At 30.0% G+C, this 27,105-nt stretch overlaps 1 protein-coding gene across 10 annotated transcripts in view; it reads right to left on the reverse strand.

Annotated features, from left to right (window-relative positions):
• Positions 1 to 1,830: 1,830 nt before the first annotated feature.
• The window catches only part of LOC132728598 (universal stress protein in QAH/OAS sulfhydrylase 3'region-like), a 153,839-nt gene continuing 128,564 nt past the window's right edge, over positions 1,831 to 27,105 (reverse strand). For 7 of the 10 annotated variants that reach the window (XM_060714269.1, XM_060714268.1, XM_060714266.1 and 4 more), the window contains 3 exons: positions 3,805 to 3,888; positions 2,914 to 3,005; positions 1,831 to 2,581 (listed from right to left, as the gene is read on the reverse strand). In XM_060714269.1, coding sequence (XP_060570252.1) covers positions 2,333 to 2,581; positions 2,914 to 3,005; positions 3,805 to 3,888 — 425 coding nt within the window. In that variant the 3' untranslated portion in view covers positions 1,831 to 2,332. Of the gene's footprint in view, positions 2,582 to 2,913; positions 3,006 to 3,804; positions 3,889 to 8,681; positions 8,857 to 12,503; positions 12,679 to 25,799; positions 25,973 to 27,105 lie in introns of those variants that run through there. The other 3 variants (XM_060714262.1, XM_060714272.1, XM_060714271.1) reach the window with 3 other exon arrangements.

Below are 27,105 nucleotides of genomic sequence, written 5' to 3' on the forward strand. Positions count from 1 at the left end.
TGTTGGGAAAAGGCGTAAAATGAAACAAACAAACAAACATTTATCTTGTACTTTTGTAACAATTGAGAACTGTCCGTAATAATGGCATACTAATTAACTTCCCATATAGTTAGTTAAGACCATTGTTGTCTCGCTAAGGTCACCCGCAATCAATTACTCTTTGATAATGAATGCCATATTCAGACAGACAAGTCATTCATCCCCGCTAGGAAAAAGTAAAGTCATTGTGGTAAGTTGTCTGACCATTTTCTGATATTACGCGGTGCTAAGCTTAAGGGTGGTTAAATGTATAAAATACTGCTTTAAGTTAGCATAATCAAGAACTTCTCAACAAATTATCAACTCATTTCAGACAATTTTAGAGACTTGACATAGTAATTTTTCACAGTATTGTTTGTAATAATACATTTAGCCATAGAATACATAAAATATATTCAAGTAAATGTTTACTTTTGTGATGTAAAGCTACATAAATATGCCGTTGAATTCATAATTAAAAAACAGGTATATTCTTTCATCATGTATTTTTTTCATAATTTTCTTATTCATTTTTTTTTTGGTTAAGTTGTAAAAATCAACGGGTTGAATTATAGTTTTCCCCAAGCGGGCGGCCGGCGTCCAATATTTGTCCGGAGCAAATCTCCTACACCCATGGAGGAATTTTAATGAAACTTCATAGAAATGTTCAACACTATGAGAAGCCGTGTCGCGCGCATGAACCAGGCCTCTATGTCCCTGAGGCCAAGGTCAAATTTCAGATAAAATTATGAAAATGTGTATTGGGACTATTTAGTCCTAATTTATTGAGGGATTGAACAAAAAATGGTTATTATCATGACTTCTGGTGTGTGAGATTAACATATGCAAGGTCAAGATCACTAAAGATGATTGTCAAGGTCACTAAAAATGAAAATGTTCATCCCTATGATAAGCCGTGTCGCACGCATGAACCAGGCCTCTAAGTCAAAGGTCAAGGTCACAATTTGAGGTCATAGAAAAATGCATGACCGAAGCAAAACTTCTACATGCATAAAGGGATTTCAATATAACTTGCCACAAATGTTCACTATTGTTAGGCGAAGTGTTGCGCGCAAAATTTATGTCCCTGAGGCAAAGGTCAAGGTCAAAGTTCAGCAATGAAAATCGCTTGTTTGGAGCAAAACTTCTTCATGCATTGAGGGATTTCAATATAACTAATTGAACAAAAGTTCACTATTGTGAGGCAATTGTCGCGCGCAAAATTTAGGTCCCTGCGGCTAATGTCAAGGTCACACATAGGGGTCAAAGTTCAGATAAATAACACTAGAGAAGATAATATATCCAGATATTTTACAAATATTGCCCAGAGCAATATGCATATTTATAATGCCCTCATCTCTCTTAAAAGCTTCTGTGACGGGCGTATATTGCGACAATGTTGCCCACTTTATTTTATTCAGTAAAATAGTGTATTACTTTTTTAAAATGTCTCCTGCCCCCACCAGCTATTGCATAAGAGATACAACACTTTCGACTATCTAGAGTACAAATAGGGGTAGTACTGCGGTACAGATGTCTGCTTCTCAATGCAGCAGTTGTGTGTTCGACCCCTTTTGGACGACATCAGTGAAACAGACTGGAGAGTATTTCTCGTGGAAATAAGCTTTTTTCTCTATCAAGCTAAATTTTATGTTCAAACTAATTATCAATCAAACAGGGTCTGCTATAGTTCACAGAAGTCGAGAGATATCCGGTTTTCAAAAAGTATCTGACTTTGGAATTGCAAACACTTATTTCAGAATAAAATGGGAGATGCCGCACTTTCGTTAATGCGATATTATAAAGATATAATAATTTTCTACCATTTAATCACGATATTTACAACGATTTACATACATACTGCGTACAATTTAACAACACTATATGATATATGACTCTCATGAGCATGCGGAGATTTCGAGTTGTTCCTTTTGTTTGGTTAATAAACTATTTGTCCTACAGTTTACTGCTATACTAAATAAATTCAGTCCATTTATATTTAACATTTTAACAACACTATGATTGTAAACATTGCACCACAAAACCAGACCCATTCAATATCAATAATGCGCATCGTGTATTTATTTTCCATTCTATGACTATGTAATTGGTGTTTTACCACTTGTTTTGATATGTAACCAGGCTTACTGTTTATATACTGATTAACATTATGCTAAGCGACAAAATGTAAGCCAAACATTGTTTCAGACAAAAGACGAATTCCCTTATTACACAACGATAAGAAACATTTTCGAACTATTGTAAATTTGGTCGTTTTCAGTACTTATTTCTATAAATATATATATATTATTGATTATTTCTCCTTTTCTTTCTCCTTTTCTTTCTGTTCTTTTTGGTCCTTTTGCCTACACACGAGGACTGGACATGGTGAATGATGTACAATGTAGTCGCTAACGCTTCCCATTACAGTCCGCCGGAATTTGCCCATACCCCTGGTCCCGGTGACTATAAAGCAGGCCTTTGACTTTTCTGCAAAATCTACAATGGCTTGTCCTGGCTTCATATCGCCCTCTAAACCAATGGCTTTAAATTCACCATTCATCTAAAATATTTCAAATAATAAAATACTATTTAGGTCTGAACGTAAAAACATATTTTAATGAAATATAATTATCAATAACCGCAGCTTATAAAGACCTTCTTAAAACGGCATTGCATGAATATGATATAGAGAAAATCCGAAAACTGCAAAATTGACAAGAATGATGGTTCGATTCTAATGTTGCAGTTGAAGATGTAAATAATAAAGTTTCATTCTTTTTTCGTCTTTAAATAAAAAAGACAAAATTTACACCGTGTAAGTTTATTTTATTACGTTAACAAAATGAATTATTGAGAAATGAACTTTTTGATTAAAATGAGATTTTAACGTACGCCGGAATCTGTCATTCTGGACACGAACTTGGTTTTCAGTGAATCTAGTTTTTCATTGCACTCCTTTATCAGCTCGCTGACTCGTCCAGGACCTGCAAATTCCAAATTCCAAAAATGTATCATTGGTAGCAAAACATACTAGTCTCTTAGCAAATATGTGTACATTTAGTCAGACTGAATACATAAACTGGCAAATAAATTGTTTTTTGCATTCTGTCCCGGTACTAACGGCATATTATTCCGGTTACTGTCAACATCTCAAAATACAGTATTTGAACCAGCAGTGGAGAGCGAACTTCATGACATCTATGGTCTGTCTGTAGCAGATCGTCATGAGGAAGCAACAATACCAAGGTGACTTCAGGCGCAAAGTCATTCGACACGTTGAACTATTGTTATAAAATATATCAGTATACAAATACTGTAAATATTTTTACAAATACTGTAAATATTTTATAATATTTTCATATAAAAACATCTGTTGAAACAGACATCATCAAATAATAAATCTTTAAATGTTTTCTGTCGTTTTATGGCAACCCCCTCCCCAACAAATTTAGTTGTCAATAAAATTGAACAAACGAGATATAAATTTTGGGTTATGTCTAACACGTTATTATTATTAATCTGTAATACCATCAATATGCAATAATGCCTTACGAAAAAGTATTCTCCCCAATAAAAGAAGCAAATGCATTAAAACACAAATACGCTCTTTGATACGCAAGCTTCAAACGAACATTCATAGTTCTATTGACCATTGACTCTGTTACTTGACGCCCTTTTAATAAAGTCGTATTTGGTTTGTGCTCATACGCAACAGTAGATGATTTTTATGCAAACACACATACACTTTCTTTTGAAAACTTTACTGAAGATAATATTACTCACTCATCATTGTGACATTTGTGAAAGTTTCCGGGCAATGTACAGCTATCACTTTGTTCTCTGGTCTGTGAAAGTTCTTCACGTACCCTGGAAATAGATTAAAATCATTTTTTTAAATATGTCAATCTTATACGATTTGTACTACAGTCCTTATTTTGTTTACTTCCCTAAAATATTGAACTAATTTTACATTCAATTAGTGAAGTAAATATTGATGCAGAAAAACATTCTGTACGAAATAACTTATTTCATATTGCATTCAAAAGCGACACGGGTATATGATCAATTATTATATGATGCATTTTATTGTCATTTGTAAATAATCATGTTTGGTTTTGAGAAAATATCAACTAAAATAGAAATATTTTATGTGCTCAACATTTAGTTTATTAATAATTGAATATCTCCGGGCATGAACATATTTGAGAAGTGAATAATGTCTAAATCAAATGATTTTAAACCTGGGTGATACTAATTATATCATTATAATTCATATGCAAGACAAATTATAGAAATTTAAAACTATTCTTACTTTTTACGTTTATAGTTCTTAAATTAGTATGATTATTTCATCTTTTTATCTATTTCTTCACTATTGTTAATATTTCACCTGAAGTAACCATATCTTTAAGTTAGACCTTAATACACAAAACATAGACATATTGTTCGAAAAAAAGTTGTTTTTAATATCGGCTAAATTCCCTAACTAATGAATGCTACAACAAAATACGTTGCCTGCTTTCAGCAGTTTATTTTTGACCTGGTGAGATTGCGGATATGTCTTACTTGCGATTAAATCTGCAAGACTTATTAGAACTGCCAGACAAATTTGGCAACAATCAATAGCATTCCCAATATTTAAATTAGAAACTGCTTAGTATAACAGCTAGCAGGGAAGTCTGTTACAACTCTCATTCATCATTTAAATTAATTTGATTAATGAACTTGCACATTATTCCTTGTGCGAATATAGCGCTAGCAATATTCACATACGCGCATTGAAAGTCAAAAAGTCAAGTATTTTCCGATGGAAGAGATTCTTGCCATGTTCAGTTGTGAAAATGCACATGTACGTATATACATAATATAACTCGGGATGTAAAAAAATAAAAATAATTTAAACAATGTATGTACTTGAATGTATACATAACTATTGTTGTGTATCAAACTGAAAACATTCAAAACAACTATTGAATGTATTCCAGATACATTATATATGCTGTATTATATATAAAACGCAATTCAACAAGACAAGAAAAATGTATTTTTGTGTAAATCATTGAAGTTGATACGCAATTCCGTTAAAAATATTTGAATAAGAGTGAAAGAACATTTGCCTGAATTGAAAGTTAAAACCCTTAACACTGTTCAAATGAGTATGAGCATAAAAACAAATTAAAAGCTTATTAGTAAGAAACTTTTGTTTAATCATTTGAGCAATCAATTTAAATGTTTAATCACATGTCTAAGACGAATAATGCATTAACTCACAGCAGTTTATTGGTTTCTAAACTTACGAGTTGTTACCGTAATCACGCAGCTGTATTTATATAAAATATATCAAATGAATGCATCTAACATACAAAAAAGTCAAAGATTTTGCAGTCACTGTGAATTAAATGAAAACTTTTATACACTTCAAGTATGAGAGGATTGGAAACATAATGTTAAAATTTCTTAAATGTCAAAGCTGTACGTTTCTATTTAAACGAAAAGAAAACAAATTACTTATGTTTGTCTCATATTTACGAACGACTTCGATCCTTGACAAATTCAAATCGACATATTCTCCATAGAGACGTTTAAATAAGAAGGGTTATTAAGGAAAACAAGAAATGTCGTGACATATTAATGTGTCACTTTGGTTCAGAAATAGACTTTATTTATACGCTACACGATCCTTTTAAACATGTTACCAATGCGAGACAAAATTCCAGACAGAAACGTTTTTGCATTGGGCTTGATACTTCTGAACAATAAGATAAATCAAAATCTAATCACGACTTGTCTTTTTCGTTAATATTTTAAAATAATCGAGCTTATCCGTCGAAATGCTTTTTCAGGAAAATTTATTGCAAACGATGTTCCAAGAAATTCTAACATGTATCAATGAGACGATAATATTAAAAGATATAAGTTAATGAACCAGGGATGAGCTAATTGTATAATTCATTTTGTACACATTTATAACATTAAGTTTTTGAAAACACGGTTCAACCAACCACGACAATATTAGTATCATCCAAGCCATCACCAAGCCATTGAAGTAATTATACAAACAAATATCATTACATTAATCTGGTATAAAGTACACATGTCGCTTTAAAGAATGTTATTTGTCATGAAACATAAAGAATAGTATATTAATTCGGAGGCGGGGGGAGTTGTACTTTAGCTTTTGTTTCGCGGAGAATATCATAATCATTCTTGACTAAATCTGTCTAAGTGAAACGTTCCGCTATGTTATTTCAGTTTATGCTTTTTTTCGTATCACCATAAGTAAAATGTTTGATAACTTAAATTATTGAAATGCTCGTAACGAGTAATTTCTTACAAATCATCAAACATCGAGTAATTTTTCACAAGTCATCAAACATCGAGAAATTTCCCAAGAATCATCAGACAATCAATCATAGTAACATGTAATTTATATTTCATGGTGTGAAAGCTATAACATCATTCCCATTGTGAAATTTCTTGATTTATTTACGTACAAAATGACCCTTAAAAAGAGCTTGAGTAGAATTGCCGTCTTCATGTTGACTTTAGCTGATTAAGTACAAATGAAGAAGAAATAAGCAGACAAATCAATGTCAATATGTTAAACCTATTGTCATTTTCCTGATGATGTAGAGTTAAGGTATACAATTATAAAGATTAAAGATTATTTATACGTAAAATATTTCTAGCACCGATTAAAATGTTACTTTTTGTTTGATACAAACATTTCCTATCTGAGATGGCCGCTGTAGCATTTCAATTTTACGACACAGTAAAAGTACGTGACACAGTGAAACAAGTAATAGAAAGAACGTCAAAAACGAGGATATATGATTTGTACGAGGGGAGGTAGCCCCCGAGTATAAATCAGATTACCGAGTGCTTTTATGTTCTTTCTCCTTTGTATCATAGGCAAAAAAAACACGTATCCTGTTGTCACAATATGAAACCCAGAAAAAAGTAATAACCACTGAACGGGCATCTGAATATGATACTTCTATCGTTATTTCTTTCTCTGCCGTCACAATAAGTAAACCCCAGAAAAAAATGAGCCAATAAATGGGTATGCTCTGGAGTGCAGGTAACTTATACCTGTACTCCAGTCTACGCACTGTACATGTATATGTATACGATTTAACTCTAGCACATTTAAACAGAAAGTTCCCAAAACAATGATACAATAAGTAATTTAACATTTAATATAACACACTAGGAGAAAGTGATTATGATGTTTTTTTTAAAGTTAACATGCATGTACACATATAATATGGTTTTTAATATCCATATGTGTAAATGAATTATACAATAATAAGTAACAGTCATGCACATGTACATGTAGGTATTATCTATTAGTTTGTTCTACCGTTCTTATATCAATATAGACACAATAAATACAAATACATTTTCATCTTATTCTAATCTTATTTCCTTTATATTTTATCACATGACATGTATAATTATGTTTTCCTCAATAACACGCATGAAAACATAAAATGGTGCATTCATATTTATCCACGTATACCGCATCCAACTATTGAGCAAAGTAATGTGTGGCCGAAAAGTGGAGGATTTTATTAAATCTGATGTCTGCAAAGATTAATTAGCACACACGTTTCTTCTAATGTCCAAACTGTCACCATGAATCCATTTAGAGAAGAAAATAGGACGGCAAATGCCATCAGATATAGGATTATTTGTCCCATGGCAGAATTCATACATGGAAAATTGGATTGGGATAATAAATAACAGATTTTTATCGTAGAGTAATTTGACCGTTTGAACATATTTATTGGCAATTAATATTGAATATTGCAATGAACATATTTTTAAAGTTATTAGATTGAACTTCGTAAGTAAGGAACTACATAAATACAGTTACCAAACCTTTAAGACCATGGCTTGTAAAATAAACAAAATTAATGTTGACATGCCTATTCGTATTATATCATTTTTTTTACAATTATGCTGGTTATTTATAATTAATGCTTAATTTATCTAAATAAAACATTAATGTCAAGTAAGGTTTACACTTGCAAAGCTTTTATTAATGGTACTGTCCAGTGTAATTCTATATTCAACTTACTGCGTGATTGTAGAACATAAAACATGTGAACTTCTGTTTGTCCTAAATGTATGCTGACAAAAACTTTATATAAATCTTATGCATTAGCTTATCTGTTCTTATCTAACATGCACTATGCAACATCCCACTCTTATCTTAAAAAATCATATATAAACAAACTGTTGCGCAAAGCATTTAATATCAAAGGAATGAAAAACTAAACACAAAATAAAATTAATCGCAATGGGAGTATACAAATGGAAAATTATTGGTATTTTCGCTATTGAATCAATACACATGTATGTGTGATTCAGACGTTTGTTATTATTTTGTTTACTAACCTGCTTGAATATTTTAGCTATATTAAACTATTTTACTCTAAAAGAAATCAGTCAACCGTTAATGAGCGATATAATCAATATTGTATCTACTATGAAGATATAAACAACGAGTGATTTGTTAAGCATATTTAAGCCTAAGAAATGATCAATGAATTCGTATATTTACAAATGACACGTAAACAGAAATAAGCAAGGACGAAATTCATTTTGTCAACATATTTTACATTATGTTTCAAGTGATACATATTGTTACTTACTATCATAAGCAGAATTAGAATGTTCACTGCCATCAACACATATTATAACTGTCCTACTTGATTCTGCCATTATAATATAAATGTAATCCAAAAAGCAGTTTACTCAAGTATATCCGAATGTTGTAAAATGGTAAACACGTTATACTGTTGAAACCCATACAGTGAATAAAGCGTGCGAATAAAACAGTTGACCTTAACTTAACCGGTGTAATTGTAAATACAAACCACATGTCTTTTATGAAAACGGGTCATGAATTAAACATTCAGCTATACCAGCTGTTGGACACGGTCAATATAGGCAGACGATAATTTTACGTATAAGATTATATTCTTAACATTGTTATAATATAAATCTTCATCAATATGTATTTCTATCACTGTTTTTTCTTTGCTATTGCAATGATTCGTATTTGTTTTTAATATATGACTGCAAAAAGGCGAACAATGATGCATATTTCAGTAAAGATTTAGTATATCAAATGTACTAACATATGAAACAATGCACTGTGCATTTGCCTCTGATTTCTGAGCTGTTTTTAAATATCTATTTGTCTACCAATGTTTGATTAACGTTTAATAATCACAATAATTTTGAACTTTAATTAAAAAACAATTCAATAAAACTACAAATTCTATTTGTAACACGTAAATATCATAATAATTGTAATATCTGGAAATATGACCTATTATTTGGAGTAAATATATTGTAAAGAATGCTCTTTAAATTCAATTCATTTTATGAAAATAGTTTCGAAAATGATATTATATGCTATTTAAAATAATTATGTTTTTATATACACATGTACACATTTCATTGTATACAACAGCGAAACATGTTTTGAAAACTTCCGTTGGCTTTTTATCTATTTATCCTTCCAAATTCAACAACACTTTATTTTATCAGCGAACATAAACATACATGTTGTTTCAATATTCCGTTTAAAACTTCTATAGCACAAACAAAAAATGACTTACAATCAAATGAATTAACTGCGATATTAGTTTCATCGACGCAGACGATAATATAACATCCGGTCTGATGAGCCATATTGCTGAATGAAACACTCTTTAATTAATCCCCAAACAATACCTATTTCAGATCAGAATAAACACAAAAATGCTATAAATCAGACTTAAGGTATGAGCCCCCTAATGACCACTATAAGGAACTATAAAATTGACAACACATGTCAGTTAAACATGTAAACCAATCTTCTCAGTTTTATTCAATTGATGAGGTAACTGATTAATATCGCATGTCTATGAATATTCTCATTGTCCAATCACTTGTTAATGACCTATTTAATTATTGCCTATTATTGTAATAAATGTAGACACATCTATAAGCACATTTTAATACAACGACTACAGTTCATTTCTTTTAAATCATGTTCATGTAATATCCAAGTATTACAAATTAATATACCGGTATCTTTAATGCATACTACGTTCATCAAGACAAAATATTTAAAGGATTTGAACATGCTATATATGGCAAACCTATTTTAATCATAAAAGTAATTTAAATAGCCAAACAATATGCATGTGAAATGCAAAAAATATTGACCGACTCTACAACTTCCTTAGCATAGTCATGGACAACAAAACCGTTAAATGTATCTTAAATTAATATTTTGTGATATGATTTGAAATCCTTTACATTTATATTGCTGCCATGTATTTTCTACAAGGATACTTCACCTTTGTATAAGAAAAATAAAGATATTTAATCATCTACGTCCATTCACCCTCAAAATACAAAATCACAATAAATGTATTATTTTTAATAAAGAGCGTTTTGAAATTATACAAAACTAACTCGCCACACTTTGAACTGTTGCGGACTCCTTTTATTATTCATGTTTATTGAACGTTTCCTCACTCCTGGGGCTATGCAGAATCTGTTACATAAAATTATACATACATTCAAACTATGTAAATAAATGCAAATTTACAAAGATCAAAATGTATTAAGTATTTTATTTCTCTCATTTCGTGAACGATTATTCGTATCATTTTACTTCTCTCATGCATTATTGATGACGAAATTTACATTATCCTATGATGAGTACTCTGGTACCAAGTGTACTATTACTAACAAGTTTAAAAGTCATTGATAGTTCACGTTTTTGTAGGATTGTTAACCATCATTTTACTTCATTGTTATCATGGGAACAAGAACTTTTCTAAACCTTTTAACAAAGTAAGGTGTTACTGGTTTTAACCGATTTCGAGATATAATATTTCAGCACCATTATCGCTACAAACTGACTTTATTGATGTAAATTTAAAACATTATATTAATTAAACTCCTATTGCACAATTTGTTCTCGCATCAATCCACAAATGGAATAGCTGTAATAACTGTTTACTTAAATGTATTAACTTGTACAAAAAACAGTTAATAACCGTAATTTTACATGACAATGTCGCCTTAAACACGTGATTTGTAAAAGGAAAATCAAACGGTATGAATTTTAAAAAAAAGAATTAAAGAAAGAATTGAAAATCGGACGGTATAATGTTCAATAGTAATCTGTTCCAAAATTAAACATAGAAGAGAGGGAAAAAAGCGATATAACAGTCTAAACAATATAAATATATACTAAGGTATAATATGAGTTTGTTTTTCATGCCCCTTTTATATTTTTATTTAACGTTTCCATGACGAGTTTTATGAAAGATTTTATGATATGATAATTAACGTAAACTTCATTTTTTATCAAATTATACCAATGACAAAATTAGGGCGCTACTTAAAAATAAACGGGTCATTTTATATAAAACATGGGTAAAAAATACGTATAAAATTAGGTAAGCATTTATTACACTGAAAAAGTTATGTTTAACCAAAGTTATGTTTTACATCTTCATATAATTATACCAACTGCATATGTTTGAATCATCTGGCAATATTATAAGGTATTTTAGCCCAATGTTTAAAAGAACAATACTTCCAGGGTTCTAGCATATGTCCTTGAGGGAACCATTTTTCACCTTATATATCTTATCTTTCCCCATCCATTTAATGGGCAATCGGAATACAGCAAACGTCATATAATTACCCATAATCAATGTTGTGAAAGAAAGCAGACACTAGAATCTGTTGTTTGAAATGGTAATAAAAATATCAAACAGCGAACACATATGATATTAGCTGAAGTACTGTAACGTTAGAAAATAAAACAGCAACATCAAAATCGATTCAGTTTTGATTGCACGATTTTAGCATATTCTATTTTCTGGTAATATCGCAGCGTATATTAAAGGCTTTGATGTGATACGGTACCGGGCAGACGGCTAAATTGATCTTTTTTTTAGACGGAAATACAGTCAATAAAATATTAATCGGTTAAGATAAGTATACATCGAATTTTCATCCGACAAACTTAAAACTTGATATTTTACATTTTGTTTTCTTTAGCTCAAGGTATTAAAAAAGAAAATATTTTATTTCTTCAAACATTCTAAATAACTTTGATATAATATTTAGAGATCTTTAAGCATCTTATAAAAATGTTAATAAGTAATAAAAATTACATAATAATACACTTTTACCATGTAATTATAAAAATGTAGTTATTATATTGCGCTCTCGACCCCTTTTATGAATCAATTAATTACTATGTATTGAGTAATTATGAAACAAAACAAACTTTGTACAACGATTAAGAACCATTAAATATAAATTAAGAAACAAACCAGATATTGAAAAATTATAAATAATCTGTTTAAAATATCTTAACAGTGCATTCAAAATTGCCTATTACATACTACGCACAGTTGCTATGTTCAATAATTACAAGACAAAATGGTACTTACAGTCAAAAGCAACTATTGCGTTATCACTTGCATCAACACAAATCACAACAGTCCGTTCTATATCAGCCATTTTACAATAATATACCTATAAACGAGGTGTGCAATATGTACAAGATATAAGCGCTTCAAACAAAACAAACGCTCAAGTCGAATCAACTACAGTGAATGAGGCTTTGAGAACAAAGTCGATCAATACTCGCGACCTTTACTCAGCTGATGCGACTGTGAAACTAAATAACATGTCTTCTTACATGTTTCTTCATGTTATTAGACGCTAGTTCGATTTACCCACTGAGTATCGTACACCCCAGTGACTAAAATAATAATAATAATAAGCATACACAAAATATATAATAAATGTAATGCAAAACGGTATAAGGATTAACGGAATTGGTAAATTTCTCGCAGTGCTACGTCAGTCGTAAAATATATATTCTCACAGACGATTATCGTGAAGTTAAACATACGATCTATTCTGGCACTAGGTTAACACTAAACAGAAGCAGTGATCATAAAGCGTGCTAAGAAATATTCGTATTTTCACACTGAAAATGTTTCCTAGGAATGCATGCCGACGCTGAATTACTATAAGTAAGCTAATTCTTTTACAAATATCAATTTTTATACAGATTGTCAGCATGGCACCGTCATATTTGTTTGATCTTTTCAAATTGAAAGATATAACGTTATTTTATTACTTTATAGAAACAACCCACTTTCGTCGAATAGTTAATTATATAAAAAAACCTAACGTAATTTGTAATATATATACATCTTTATTGCCTCCGAATGTTCGAAGATATACATATTACATAAAACAGTCATTGAAAAGAAATAACATTAAGCAAAGTAAAGCATCATAATTGTACAAAAGGAACAATTTCAAAAATATAAAATTATATATATTAAATAAGACAGTATTTGAAGAGAAGTGACGTTAATCATATCAGCACATCATATTAGTGCAAGAAGATACAAAAACTAACATCTTACGCAAAAATGCATTTTATAAAATGAAAAAGTACAAACGGACCATTTGTTATAACAGCTAGTCAATTAAACTATTTAAAATTTAACAAATAAATATGTAATTCTATTTTTTAATCCAATTGTATTTACGCACTTAGTATGCGCATAAAATCATATTAAAGATAAATAGATAGATATATAATTTATTGACGTATACATTCAGTACATAGTCATTTCACACACATTTGTATAGTATAATTAAACATAATATCATGGTATATGAACAAAAGTTGTAACACAAAATATTCAATACACATGTTTTTGGAGAATGTACGTTAACAGCATTTAGTACTAAAGTAAGCTTAACTACTATAAAGCGTTTACATTCTTAAAGATATAAAAAGTGAATTTTAAACTTAATCAAATGCTGTGATAAGATTCCATTTAACTATGTTTCATAATAGGCACATAATCAAGTAATATTAATGTTAGTTATATTAAAATGTTACAGACGACAGTTGGTCTCCAAACACGACAGTGTAAATGATATTTGATGTAAAGATATTTTCAATTTTTGCTCAAGAAGAAGCACATCCGGTTTTAACATCTGAACAAGCACTGTCAGTTTATCTGAGTGGTAAGAGAATTAGATGACATATTTGCTCTTTATTACATACCAGTTGTCAGCGGAACTTCCATTAAAATCGGAAATGAATACAAGAAATCTCAGACATAATATGTTTTCACACGATGTCGCCCATACAACATGCTGGCAACAACCGTTATATCGTATATACAATGTCAAATAGCCGTCGACATTCGACAAAATGTAAGTTCAATATATATAACTTTCAGCGTTTCTCAAATTAATGCTTTCCCGAATGAACAGACTTTCTGAATCAAACCGAATCTGCAATATGTAATCTTGTTTTTTTCCTTGCTTTTGAGGGATCTCCCCTTTTAAAGGTTTTACTTTATCAGCTCCGCTTGGGGAATTTAAATCCTATTAATATATTCATTAACATTTTTATATTTCCCTCAGTGTATTTTCAGATTTCAGTTATCGAAGAGGTAATATGTTGATTTAAATTTATGGTGAACAAAATTATGCTTTGTTATTTCAGTTCATTTTTGACAATTAAAATCGTGTTATATACGTGTAAACTTGGGTCCATTTCCCTCAGTTATGTTTTAAGATAATAAGTATTTAGAATGACAAAGTCATTCTAGTTTCACAAGAATTGATGCTTTTAATGCTTCCAAAAGATTACTTCTTCCAGATATTAAGAAAATTTATCTTGACCTAGATGCAAAGTAAAATTATGAACAGGACTTCCATTAGTTCGATTCAGCCTGAAAAAGAGAATTGATAAGGCTGAAATAATTAAAACGTTGTAGAAATTATACCCTCCAGACTATTTTTATTAGTTTGCCGATATAAAACTCATTCAAATTTCATGCAAACATTTTAACGCTTATAAATAATTTGTAGTCCTCCATTTAGTTTCTAAAAGTACATGTGGAATATGAAAAACAAGATCAACAAGGAAGGGCTGTGTCTCCGACACGACCCGGCAACACAGGACTACCAGCAAGGAGCCCAGGAGGACATGTAGAGTTTATGCATTACTGTGATGTTTTGTCCCACTGTCCATCAAATATGTTCGAATATGGTATCTCTATATATTAAGAAATATTTCGTTATTTTACACAATCCAAATTGTTATAGTCTGAAACCGTTTTAAATATTATAGGCATCTAGCCTCAGTCAATTGACAATGATATGAATGATTCTATTAAAACGTTTTCATACATCATAATGGTTATGTAAAAAGTCTAAAATCATATTTAGATCAATTTAGATAAGTAAAAATAAAGTAAAGAAAAAAGAAATATAAAATTCAAAATCAGTTTAATTCTGTACATGAAGGATAATGGAAAAATGAAACATCCCTCACGTCCCCTTGTATCGATCTAAGTGTGATTTATACTTCAACACTTAATGTAATGGAATAAATGAACCCGAAGGACCACAAAAATATATTAATAATTTCTTATATGTTTCTATTAAATATCTGTAAAAAATCTAGTTCAGTTTTTTTATATTCATGTGTATCGTACATAGTGCCTTGTATTTCATTTATCTGTAACATTTAAATATTTTATTCATTCTATGACGTAACTGTATTGGAAAATTTTTATCGTTTACATATAATATAATTAAAACATAATCTGAATATAAGTTTTACGTAAAAAGAATATAATTCCCCAATTATAGCTATTGTCAGATATTTACATAAGATAATTACAAATAAGTAGAACAGATTATGTCGTTACTAATATGACAATCCTACCTCATAATGACGTCAAAGTAAATAAACAATGTAGTTTCTTCACATAGCATTGTCTCTTGTTAGCAATATAAAGAGTTACAACAATTATTGTCGTATTTAGAATACTAAATGAGAAACATATTGTTTTAGTGAATTTGAGTATTTAAAACATTCGGTGAAGAAACTATAATTTCAAAATTTGACCAATTTATGAAAGAGCACAGGAGGTCTACCTGAATAAATTACCGTTTCAGTTTTGAAAATCTGTTCAAATCAATAGAAGTCGTTTCGATAAAACGGTGATAAAAATGTGCTCTAAAATTCAAAAAACGATAATGATAACTAAAAGCCATCTTCCGTCTCAAAATATTTCATTAATCGAACAAATTTGCATGCGCATAAGAAGTACATATTATGTTGAAATGTTTTTGTTTTTTTTTTGTTTTTTGTTTTTTTTAAAGAAAAACCTTCTAGACAATGCAATACCTATACTCGTATATTGAAGTAATGATACAAGAAAGTATATGTTTCGACATGGTTCGTTAAGAGGTATTCGTTGACTCAGTTTTTACATTTCCTAAGAAAATCATAATTTAAAATTTTGCTTTTATGTTATAATTTTTATTATTAAATTTTAGTTGGTACATAGAACGTGCATGCTTTCAAAGGGACTGATACGCTAAGACAGGAAAAGTAAATGAAGTAACTATACAATGAGGAAAAGGTATTATCTGAGTTTGAATGAAATGAATAAATAATGACCCTTTGTCTGATTGAGGCAAATAAATATACCCATGCGACCAGTGTAGACCAAGACCATTCTTGTCTGCATTTTCCTCTATTCAGAACACAGCTTTAAATTTTCCCCTAAAACTGATGAAAAGGTTAATCCAGTAATAGTTTAAGTAGCTGCTTCAACTCTTGACATTTGAAGTAAATTGAAGTGAAATGAGTTTCTTTTTTCTTTTTTTTTGCTTCTTTCATATCGGTTTGACATTTCGTATGTTTATATGACGAATTTAAATTTTCTATAACAGAACTGTGTTTAATTGTATTAGATGAACTACATAAAATGATATCGATGATATATCTACAGTTCAAGAGCTCTCTAAATCCTCTTCAGGGACTATAGGATATGAATTAAGCATGTCCTAATATAATCAATCCCTTGATAATACTAACTAACGATTTACAGACCGATATCCCATATATAACGGAATTAATAAACAAATTATGTTTTACTGTCAAGACAAGTATTTGCTTAAGAAAGACAAATATTTGTTTATCAACGGCCGTGGTTATCATAAAAACAAATCCATAAAATGTATATGCTACATGCGCAAACTGATTAATCTTTGATTGTTTTACACATTTGATTCACAATATGGATTAGGTTACCAATTATAAATAAGAATTACAAGAGATACTGAGAACGTTACAGCAGCTTTGCATGTTGGCTTAATACTACAAACCCGTATGTCATTTTTTGTCATTTTTAGAAAATCGCATTTGACAGTTTGAACTGTTATAACTTTTTAATGATAAACCGTATAAAGATAAAATTTTCAGTGAATTTAGAAATCTGTATGTTGTACATATGTACCAAATTTTATTTCTGTGCATACAATTTTAAATCTAAAATATCAAATAATGAATTTCAATTTTTCATAATAAATAAGAAAATACATACAAATTCTGAATTCTAAAACCCCATTCGAGAGATACATGGTTGTTGACAAAACATTCAGGTCATTTATACACCATAAAAGCGACATACGGGGTTCTAATTGAAACATTTGAAGCAAAATTGACTAAGTGTAATAATTTTCGGCTAGAAACATAGCAAAATTCAAGTTAAAAATATCATTAACTTCTCCTACTGTGTAAAATAGTACACGTCTGTTTGAAAATCAATGCTACTATCAAATGTAATATACATTAATTTTTCAAAAGTATGCACTCGTTATGTTACATGTTTATCAACCGTGGATATTCGACGAAGCGTTTCTGTCACATACCTATGTTGCTATTATGTTTCAATTTTTGATTTAGAGTGTACATTAAGTAGATGCTTTTCGTGCTTCAGAAAACAGCGTTGAATCTGAAACAATTTGTCCTGATAGCATCTAGATGTAAACAAAGTGGTATTTTGTCTTCCATTCAAGAACATCTAATAACTATAACTTTTATGGATGATCAAAATGCAAATGTAAAAATTGGTTCAGCTATATAGCTAATGAGTACTCTTTCAAAATGTGTAAAAACTTGAAAATAAGAAGCTTTAGGGAAATTAAAAAAGATAGTACTCGTCGAGGCCGTCCGAAATGGTTATCATCCGAATAAATGTAGTATTTACATATGTATCTATTCAATACATTTACTATTAATTCAAATGATGTAAGAGCTATAAAAACTAAATCATCAACATATGTATATTACATTCAGGTAATATACTATAATTATCTTTAAATAAATCACTAAAACGTTTTCAAATATTTGGTTGTGAAAAAGTAGGCAGCCATTACAGATGTGTCATGTATCACGTGGTACAAAATCAGAATGTTTGATTGGACGAGAAGTTACTGGGGTCTAGAATTAAAGTTTGATGTAAATAGCGAGTTACGGGTTTGTGGAATTGGAAATAAACATTTTTATGTTAGTTCTACAACTACATAAGTATGTTCACTGTGAAGAGCTCACTGAGACGAAAAAAATGAAATAAAAATCTCAATTTTGCCAAAAATCGAGTTACGGGGTTGTAGAATTAACCCGACGATTTGTTTATCAACGGCCGTGGTTATCATAAAAACAAATCCATAAAATGTATATGCTACATGCGCAAACTGATTAATCTTTGATTGTTTTACACATTTGATTCACAATATGGATTAGGTTACCAATTATAAATAAGAATTACAAGAGATACTGAGAACGTTACAGCAGCTTTGCATGTTAGACATCCTTTTTACATGCAAATTGTTAAGTAAGTTACAGTAAAATTACTTAATCTAATCACTTATATCACTATATCTTAATACGGGTAAAAAAGCATTTTGGTTAGGTTAAACGTCGCTACAACACAGTAAAGGTCGAACGACGACTTTCTAGGAAGACCTCATGTGCCCCTCGACGCAGTATTACAGGCACTAACGGGCACCTGGTAAGAACCACCGACGTTCAGTAAATATGGTTTAAAGGCATATCTCAGAAATTAACACTTGTGTATGTTAATGGTACCTGCAAGAAGTAGCTCTTTGCTGTGCTCGTAAGCAACATAATTAAAAAATCTTACTAAAGATATGCCACGGGGGCGTACTGATTTGATGTACGCGGTGCGAAAGAAAACATAAATAAACTAAGCATCGAAACCATTGAAAAAATAAATTCGATTGTTACACATGTAAATCAAATAAAATTGTACGTATAATCAACGGTTGTTCTAGTTTTTATTTGTTTGGGTCGTCAGACCAAAGAAATAATGGTAGCGAAATTTCAGACTCTAATGCTGTTAATTGCAAATGCCGAAAGTAGTCCGCTTTTTTGAAGCGGTTACTTCCCTTTATATGTAACACTAAGGCCGAAAAATTCAGGGGAGATCACTGCGTAAATATGGTTACATGACAGGCGCATTAATTTTCAAGCAAAATAATTCCCGAATGGTCTAAGATTTCTAATATTGTTTTATTCTTTATAGATATACATGGTTATAGTAAGCGCCATGATTATTTACACAAGTGTTAAACAACAGTTAGTGTCGTTACAAACCCTAATTTAGAATAATATGGTTTTCTTCAGGCCTTTAATATAAAAATTCACTGTGGCCGAGAGGTTTGCGCGCTCGCTTAGGAAGCGATAGGTCTGGAGTTCAAATCCCAGTTAAGGCAACTCATTTTTTTTAAATTGTTTAAGTCAAATAAACATTGGATTGAATATCAGTATTGCAATTAGTCTTATAGCCAATCTACTACAATTAAAACGCTGGAAAGCTTTGGTGGTACTATACAAAAACAAATTGATTTATAATCTGACAACCTTCACTTTTCCGACATTCTGAGACCCAAACAAATTCAGCGCCTTCTGTGCTTTGATTTTATCTGGTTCCCTTTTAGAATGGATAAACTTGTTATTTTAGTCTATCTTGTTTCAAGTAAATTATTTCAACTCGGCTTTACTTTGAGATTTATGTCATACAGGTGACAAGTGGCACACACTAATGGACACTCCATCATAGCAAAATGAGAAGGATTGTCTGTTGCTAAATGAAAATAAAGATCAATTGAAATGCGCATACCACGAGGATAGAACATTATGATCATGTTATATAATAATTTAAATCTCGGGCGGAAACAATTTACAGATAAAAGCCTGAAAAAATCGGATACTCTGAAATATTATGCCATGATCATCACAATGAAATAACGTTAGGAACGACATCAAGGAACACTTATAAGACAAAGTGATCGTTTCCTATCATCTGTTAAAACAAGTAATGTATTAGTGCTCGTATTTCTATTATCAATGTCATATAACACACGATAGGGTTTAGTTGATAAAGGGATTCCGTTTTTCTCCATTTTATTTGATGAACAACACCAATTAAAAAGGGTGTACAATCAAATTATATTGCGTGCATGCTACTATTTCTTGAATTCGTAAAATATACATAATAAATTAGGTTGTATAATTTTGTTTTTGCTATTCTTGCCCTACAGTCCACCTACGATGAAAAAATTTTATATTGCAAAATTATCACCTAATAATATATGTAATGAGTATAAATGCGAATAAATATTATAGCAGTGCGGCAAAATTGCAAAAAGGAGTTAAGTAAATGTTGAAATATTAATTGAAAACATTCATATGAATCCCGATTTAAGGGACTTTGAATTCATAATTACCCAAAGATGAACGGACTTAAAAGACAAAGAAAACCAAAACATTAATGAGTTCCTTGATTCCTCAACAAGCACGTTCATGGTAAGACACTAAATTATATACGGCTGAACCCATTTTCGACCCTCTTAACGATCTCTCCGTAGTTAGTTTATACCAACAATTATTACGCATGTTCAGTTCAAATATTGTTCAAGTTCTACAAGGGATCCCTTTGGAATGTCTTGAAGAGAAACGTGATGATTTATATAATATAGATCTACTGTCTGACTTCAACAAAAATAATATAATTATATTATCTATTATTGGTGTTATGCATCTTAACCCTATTGTATGCTGAGGCCTCTAAGGTAATATGACTTACACCACAACGATAAGACATTTAGATAACCACGGCATTTATCTTAGGCACCAAATACAATGCTTTGTAAAAACAATAGTGCATCAACAACAGAACAATATCAATAGTTTGCTATAAAATCTATACTCCTGTTGATTCACCCAAGAGACATTTATCAAACTTGTATTATGTCTAATTTAAAAGTATCGAGTGGATGAAACCTTCAACGTATTACAAAAACCTGACTTGTCAACAACGTAAGCTATACAGCCTTAAGATAAAGTACTCCTATCTTCTTACATTCAAAAGCCATTAATGCATCTTCACCCTCGTCCACACATAACACAACAGTCTTTTCATCACCATAAATTTGTTTAGATACACGATTGATAAAATTTCCAAACTGAGTGAACATTTCTATATAGATCTAAAGGCCTTTATTGTTATAAAATTCAAAATTAACCTCATTGAAAACATGATCTGAGTGGCAAATCAATTCACATGCAGAATCTGGCACGATATATCGATCAATCGATTATCCATACAATAATAACAGTCTCAACAAAAGGCTCATAACAGACACATTCGTACTAACGAGTATCTAATGACATTTTTAAACCATCATATTAAAAAATCGTGTCATGTCCAAATCACCAATTTGCTCACATTGCAAGTCAACGTATTTTGTATTTTATAAGTCCTTTTCAATAAAGGTCAAACTGTTATAATAATATTCATTGTCGTTCACACAGAATTTAGCATATTTGGTATTGCTGCTTAAGTATTTACCAAGTCCCTTCGTGCTGTAACGCTATATATGTAAACTGGACTACACTTACCTTGTTCTAAAACTATACGTTATGTATTATTTATATTCCCTTCGTTAAATGCAATTGCTACTTTCTTATATTATTAATGTAACATACAGTTATTCTTGATTTACAAAGCAACACGTTTTACGTGAAATAAAGAGATTTTCTTCGTATATTTAAATAAAATCATTGAATGTGAATTATATTATTAACATATAATAATATTTTAGGTACAGAGGAACAGTTATATAAATCAGCAAATGCTACACATGAAGGTGATCATTCTTACACACATTTTGATCCATAAATAGGTATATTATTACAGATATATTACAAAGATAAATGAAAGTGGTTCAAATGCAAAACATTGAATTACAATATATTGCTCCATTTGGAACTGTACTTATCTTTCCGATGCTGCAGTTTTACAAAATTAACACCGTGCTACAATCAATATATTTCAACTTAAAAGATATAAAATATTGTTTAAAATTGTTGATTAGTCACAGTTATACATTCTCATAAGCATTGTACACACGAAATAATAAAATAAATAACACACAATTTTAGACGAAAAACTTTAACTATTTTAAATTTAAACATACAAAACAAATAAAAGTAAGAGTTTAAGTGTTGTCTTAACACTGTGCCTTTGTAGAGATAATTGATAATAGAATTTAGAATTTAGTTCAATTGTTAAATAACTATTTGCCACTATTGTTTCGATTTATTAAATCTTATGGATGTTATGAATGTTTTCAAAGTGAAGATACATGAAAATAACCATTTGGTTTGCTTTGCAAGAATAAAATGATTGACAATGATTGTTTTTGTGTGTTTGTTTGTCACGTTGACTTTCTAAAAGTGATGTGGCGACTTTCAAGCTTTACTGATGTAGAATGATTCTAAGCAGAGGCTGAACTGTATAAAAACATTTTTAAGCCGCTTTTAATAGAATTACAATAACGTGTCACATTGAAGGGTTCATTTTCACCATTTTAAAACACAGTTCGTAACTGACAATGTCATCATAAGCATGTTTTGTTTATGTCGATGGTAGTGGGCGTGGACGGTGTGATGTAAATACATTTCTACCACTACTGTACATGAACAGACTCAGTAAAACTTTAACTTCAATTTTACCGTTTTGGCTTTCTTTAAGATTTCCATTTTTTCCATTTTCGTTTGATACTCTTTTGTATACATGTGAATAATGTCTTCTATTATATTCATCTAAAACATTTCAAAATTATTATTATTATAGGATTCTGTTCGAAAGCATTTGGCAAGCATTAACATATTGTAATTAAATCATTATATGCAAATAAGCATAAAGTAAGAAGAATGCAATTCCCCAATTATTTGGATGAACGTGTTTTTACATAAGATAATTCCAAATCATAACACGAGATTATGTTATTTACTAAAACTGAAAGCATCTTCTTTAAACCTACTCATAACAAATTAACAATGTAGTTTATACTTTTTAAATGCAATAAATGTCAATGTTTGCGTATAATAAATATAATCAACAAGTAGTTGTTTCAAAAACACTTTCCTGTAAAAACGAAAAGTAAAGAAATTATTAATTCAAGCATAAATCCAAGGAGAAAGGGCGGAGGTCTAAATGGAAAAAAAACTTTATGTGCATTTGTAAGAATCAATTAATTTTGTAGGAATCATTCTCAACTTAAAGGTCTCTGATAGAGAATGTGATGGGTATTATTGGAATTATTTTCCATAGCATTTCATTCTATTTCCTTATAACATAATGACAAATTATTTTCCATAACATTTCATTATATTACCTTATAACATAATAACAAATCATTTTCCATAACATTTCATTTTATTACCTTATAACATAGTTAGGAAATTTCATTTGTTTCTATTGATAAAGAAAAAAGTATTATACAAAGTAAAACAGACTTTTGTTATCTTGTTTACTAATGCATTTTGAAATAATATTATTATAACTTTAACTATTTAGTATGCCGAATTTTAGCTTGAACAAAGGTAGTGCATGGTGAATAAAATACAGCAAAAAGGTAGAACGTTGCTGTTTACATATTTTAGGATAGCATACGGATAACATGTTAAAGTAGCCTTTATTCTTGATAGTTGCTTTTTAAGCATACCGTCTGCTTTCATTTTATTCAAATTACCGGCTTTAAACTTTTTGTTGTCTAGGTGATGTTTTAAGTAATTATTTTTTTAGATATGGAATGACTTTCTAAGTCACGTTTTGTGTACATTTGTTAACTTAATTTCATTGTTCAATTTGACAACAAACTGTCAATGAAGCCGCAGCAAATCTTAAAAACACTATTTTATATATAAACTGTACATGATTACTTACAAAATATACATTTTCTATATACTGAAATATATCAAACTTGTATAAATCTTAACAAATTTATAATTAGTTTTATTGTTATAGGTCTTTTTTATTGGATAAATAAATTCGTACAGTAAAGCAGCACAGTGTGTTGATTGGAGAATTATATGTTTTTTTATAACTCAACCCCAGTTATCACACTACCTGTAGAAAAATAAAACGTAGAAGATAAAAAAAGAAGATGAATTCAATTCATTTTGAAAATTCAAACATCAATTTTTATTAGAATCAAGTCCATTTATTAATTCAAAAAGAATTTAGGACAACAATATTTTCAATCATTTCAGGAATGATATTTTTCAATGCAGCTTAAAATATTGCAAAGAGATGACAGGTGTCACCTGCTAATGGGCACTCCATCACATCAATGTGAGGAGAATGGTCGGCTTCTAAATGCAAACAAAGAGCACACCAAGAGAATATAATAATATGCTCATGTTATATAACAATTAAGATCTCGTGTTGAAGCCATTTACAGGTAAAAGCCGGAAAACATCGGATACTTTGAAATATTATATTCCGTGATCATAACAATGAAATTACATTATGAACGACATCATGCAACATAAACTGAAACACGTAAAATGAATGCTTAACTTGTTTCGTGCTGTTTTGTTATATACGATCTGTTGTAAATTACGTTATCATACTATTTCCCAGCTCTTAATTTAGCCAATTTAATAGCAAGAAATCTGAGAGTTTAGCGTTTGTATGCACATACATTTGTAAACAAATACATTTTATACTGTTTTATCAAAACGAGTCTGCAATATTCATGTAATTTAGTAGTGATTTATGCTTCCGAGGAATCACCTCCTTCCAGATTTTTATAATTAAGTGTTTCATTTAATGTTTAATGTCTAAGTAATATAAATCAAAAGAGTATAAAGACATACTAGATTAAAATTTAATTTTTCATGCTCTACAAATTATCATTTATTTCAAGTTCAAATGTTGATTTTAAGTAACATATGCCTCCTTATCAAAATACACACAGAAACATATCAATTCATTAGTTTATTTGTCTAAGTATGTATATTAAGAGTACAGTTGAAATGAAATATGTACCTTGTTAAAAACTGAAACATAGACCTGACCTCTGAAACTGTCTATAGACTTTAGTATTCTTAACTATTTATTTATACTAATGCCCCACAATACATGTGCTAAAACATTTTTGTTTGTTGTTTCAATTCCATAAAAACAAGATGGCACTTTCCACTAAGACAACGATGAAACAAACTCCGGTTGTATAACCCTTATCCAAAATTCCTTGTGAATCGCCGAATCAATAGAATATGACGCGTGCTTGTTCAATTTACCATAAACTATCCGAATATTACGTTCCTTACTAAATTAATTTGTTTTCGTCAACTGAATTCACTTTTTCAATACAAAATTGTATTTTCAATGAACTTTGTAATTTAGCAATGAAAAAGCATGGTATCTTATTATTCTATATATTTACGTTTTGTAATAACAATAAATGAAAATTGAAACCTTAAAAATATAAATACACAATGCTATTATATATTTTAATCAACTACTTACAGTCAAAAGCCATTAATGTATTTTCACCGTCGTCCACACATATCACAACTATCTTTTCATCACCACATATTGCATGTTTAGATACACGATTGATAAAATTTCCAAACTGAGTGAACATTTCAATGGAACGACTAAGCATACAATGTTATATAGATCAACACAAAACTTCCTTGAAAAACAGATGATCCGAGCTGCAGATCAATTCACATGCCATATCTAGCACGATATATCGATAAATTGATTACCCGTGCAGTAATTACAGCCTCACTATAAGGCTAATCACAGGTATACATTCCTACTTACTGAAGGTCATATGAAATGTTGAAATCATTATATATTTTAAAGCTTTTTTTATTTATAAGTAACCAATTCGCTCATATTTGTAGTCCAATGGCAGTTTAATATTTCCTATACATTTTGATTAAGTGCCAATTTATACTAACACAGGATATGAGTAACTTGCATTGGCGTTTATTTTTTTTTCCAACGAAACAGCTTTGTGCACATTGAAGTGAAATGCTATGTGGTCTTATTAACGTTCCCGTCTTAAAAGAAAACTGATATCTTGAGCTAGATTTATTGACTGATCATAATACTACTAATTCTATAGCATTTATCATGTTTGATACTTAACAAGTAGTTTATCATGATTTAAAGACAATGATAAAGTTTTAATTCGTATAATTAAGAGCTCTTGTTCTCTTATCTACACATAAACACCACTATTAAGATGTTATCAGAAGAAAACATACTCACATAAATAATGTTTTAACGTATTATTTCAATACTGAAACAAACGCAATATTTTGAGACAAAAATCTGTCTAGAATATGTATATATATTATTAAGTTGCATGTACTGAATGCATTTCCGTGATGGTTTAAATTGTCGATTAAGTTGTTTATATTATAATTATCAGAAATATATCATTGCATGCTGCATCTAGGTTTAAACATTTTCAAGCATAAAATGGTAAATAATTCACTTGTTTGTGTGAATTTTATATTTTATTTTTAAAGGTGTATCTGTTTTAAAATTCATCTTATAAATGTTTTTCAAGCCTTTTACTTTGTCTCTTGTAAATGCCTGCATGGTCTTTTATATTCTGTTATTTCATTTTTCATAACAACAAAATAATTTTGTTGTTTGTCGAAATTTATCTTTTTGTTTTAACTGCAGCAATAAAATACATGAAATTCCATCACTGTCAATATGAATCTTCAAGTTACCAGACCTCTTCAAGCATTTTCAGATGTGGGCCGATTTTGCTTCAATAACGGGTCAACAAACATGATAACATCATTCG

Source organism: Ruditapes philippinarum, unplaced genomic scaffold (assembly GCF_026571515.1).
Source record: "Ruditapes philippinarum isolate M1 unplaced genomic scaffold, ASM2657151v2 ctg953_1_1_1_1, whole genome shotgun sequence".
NCBI lineage: Eukaryota > Metazoa > Mollusca > Bivalvia > Venerida > Veneridae > Ruditapes > Ruditapes philippinarum.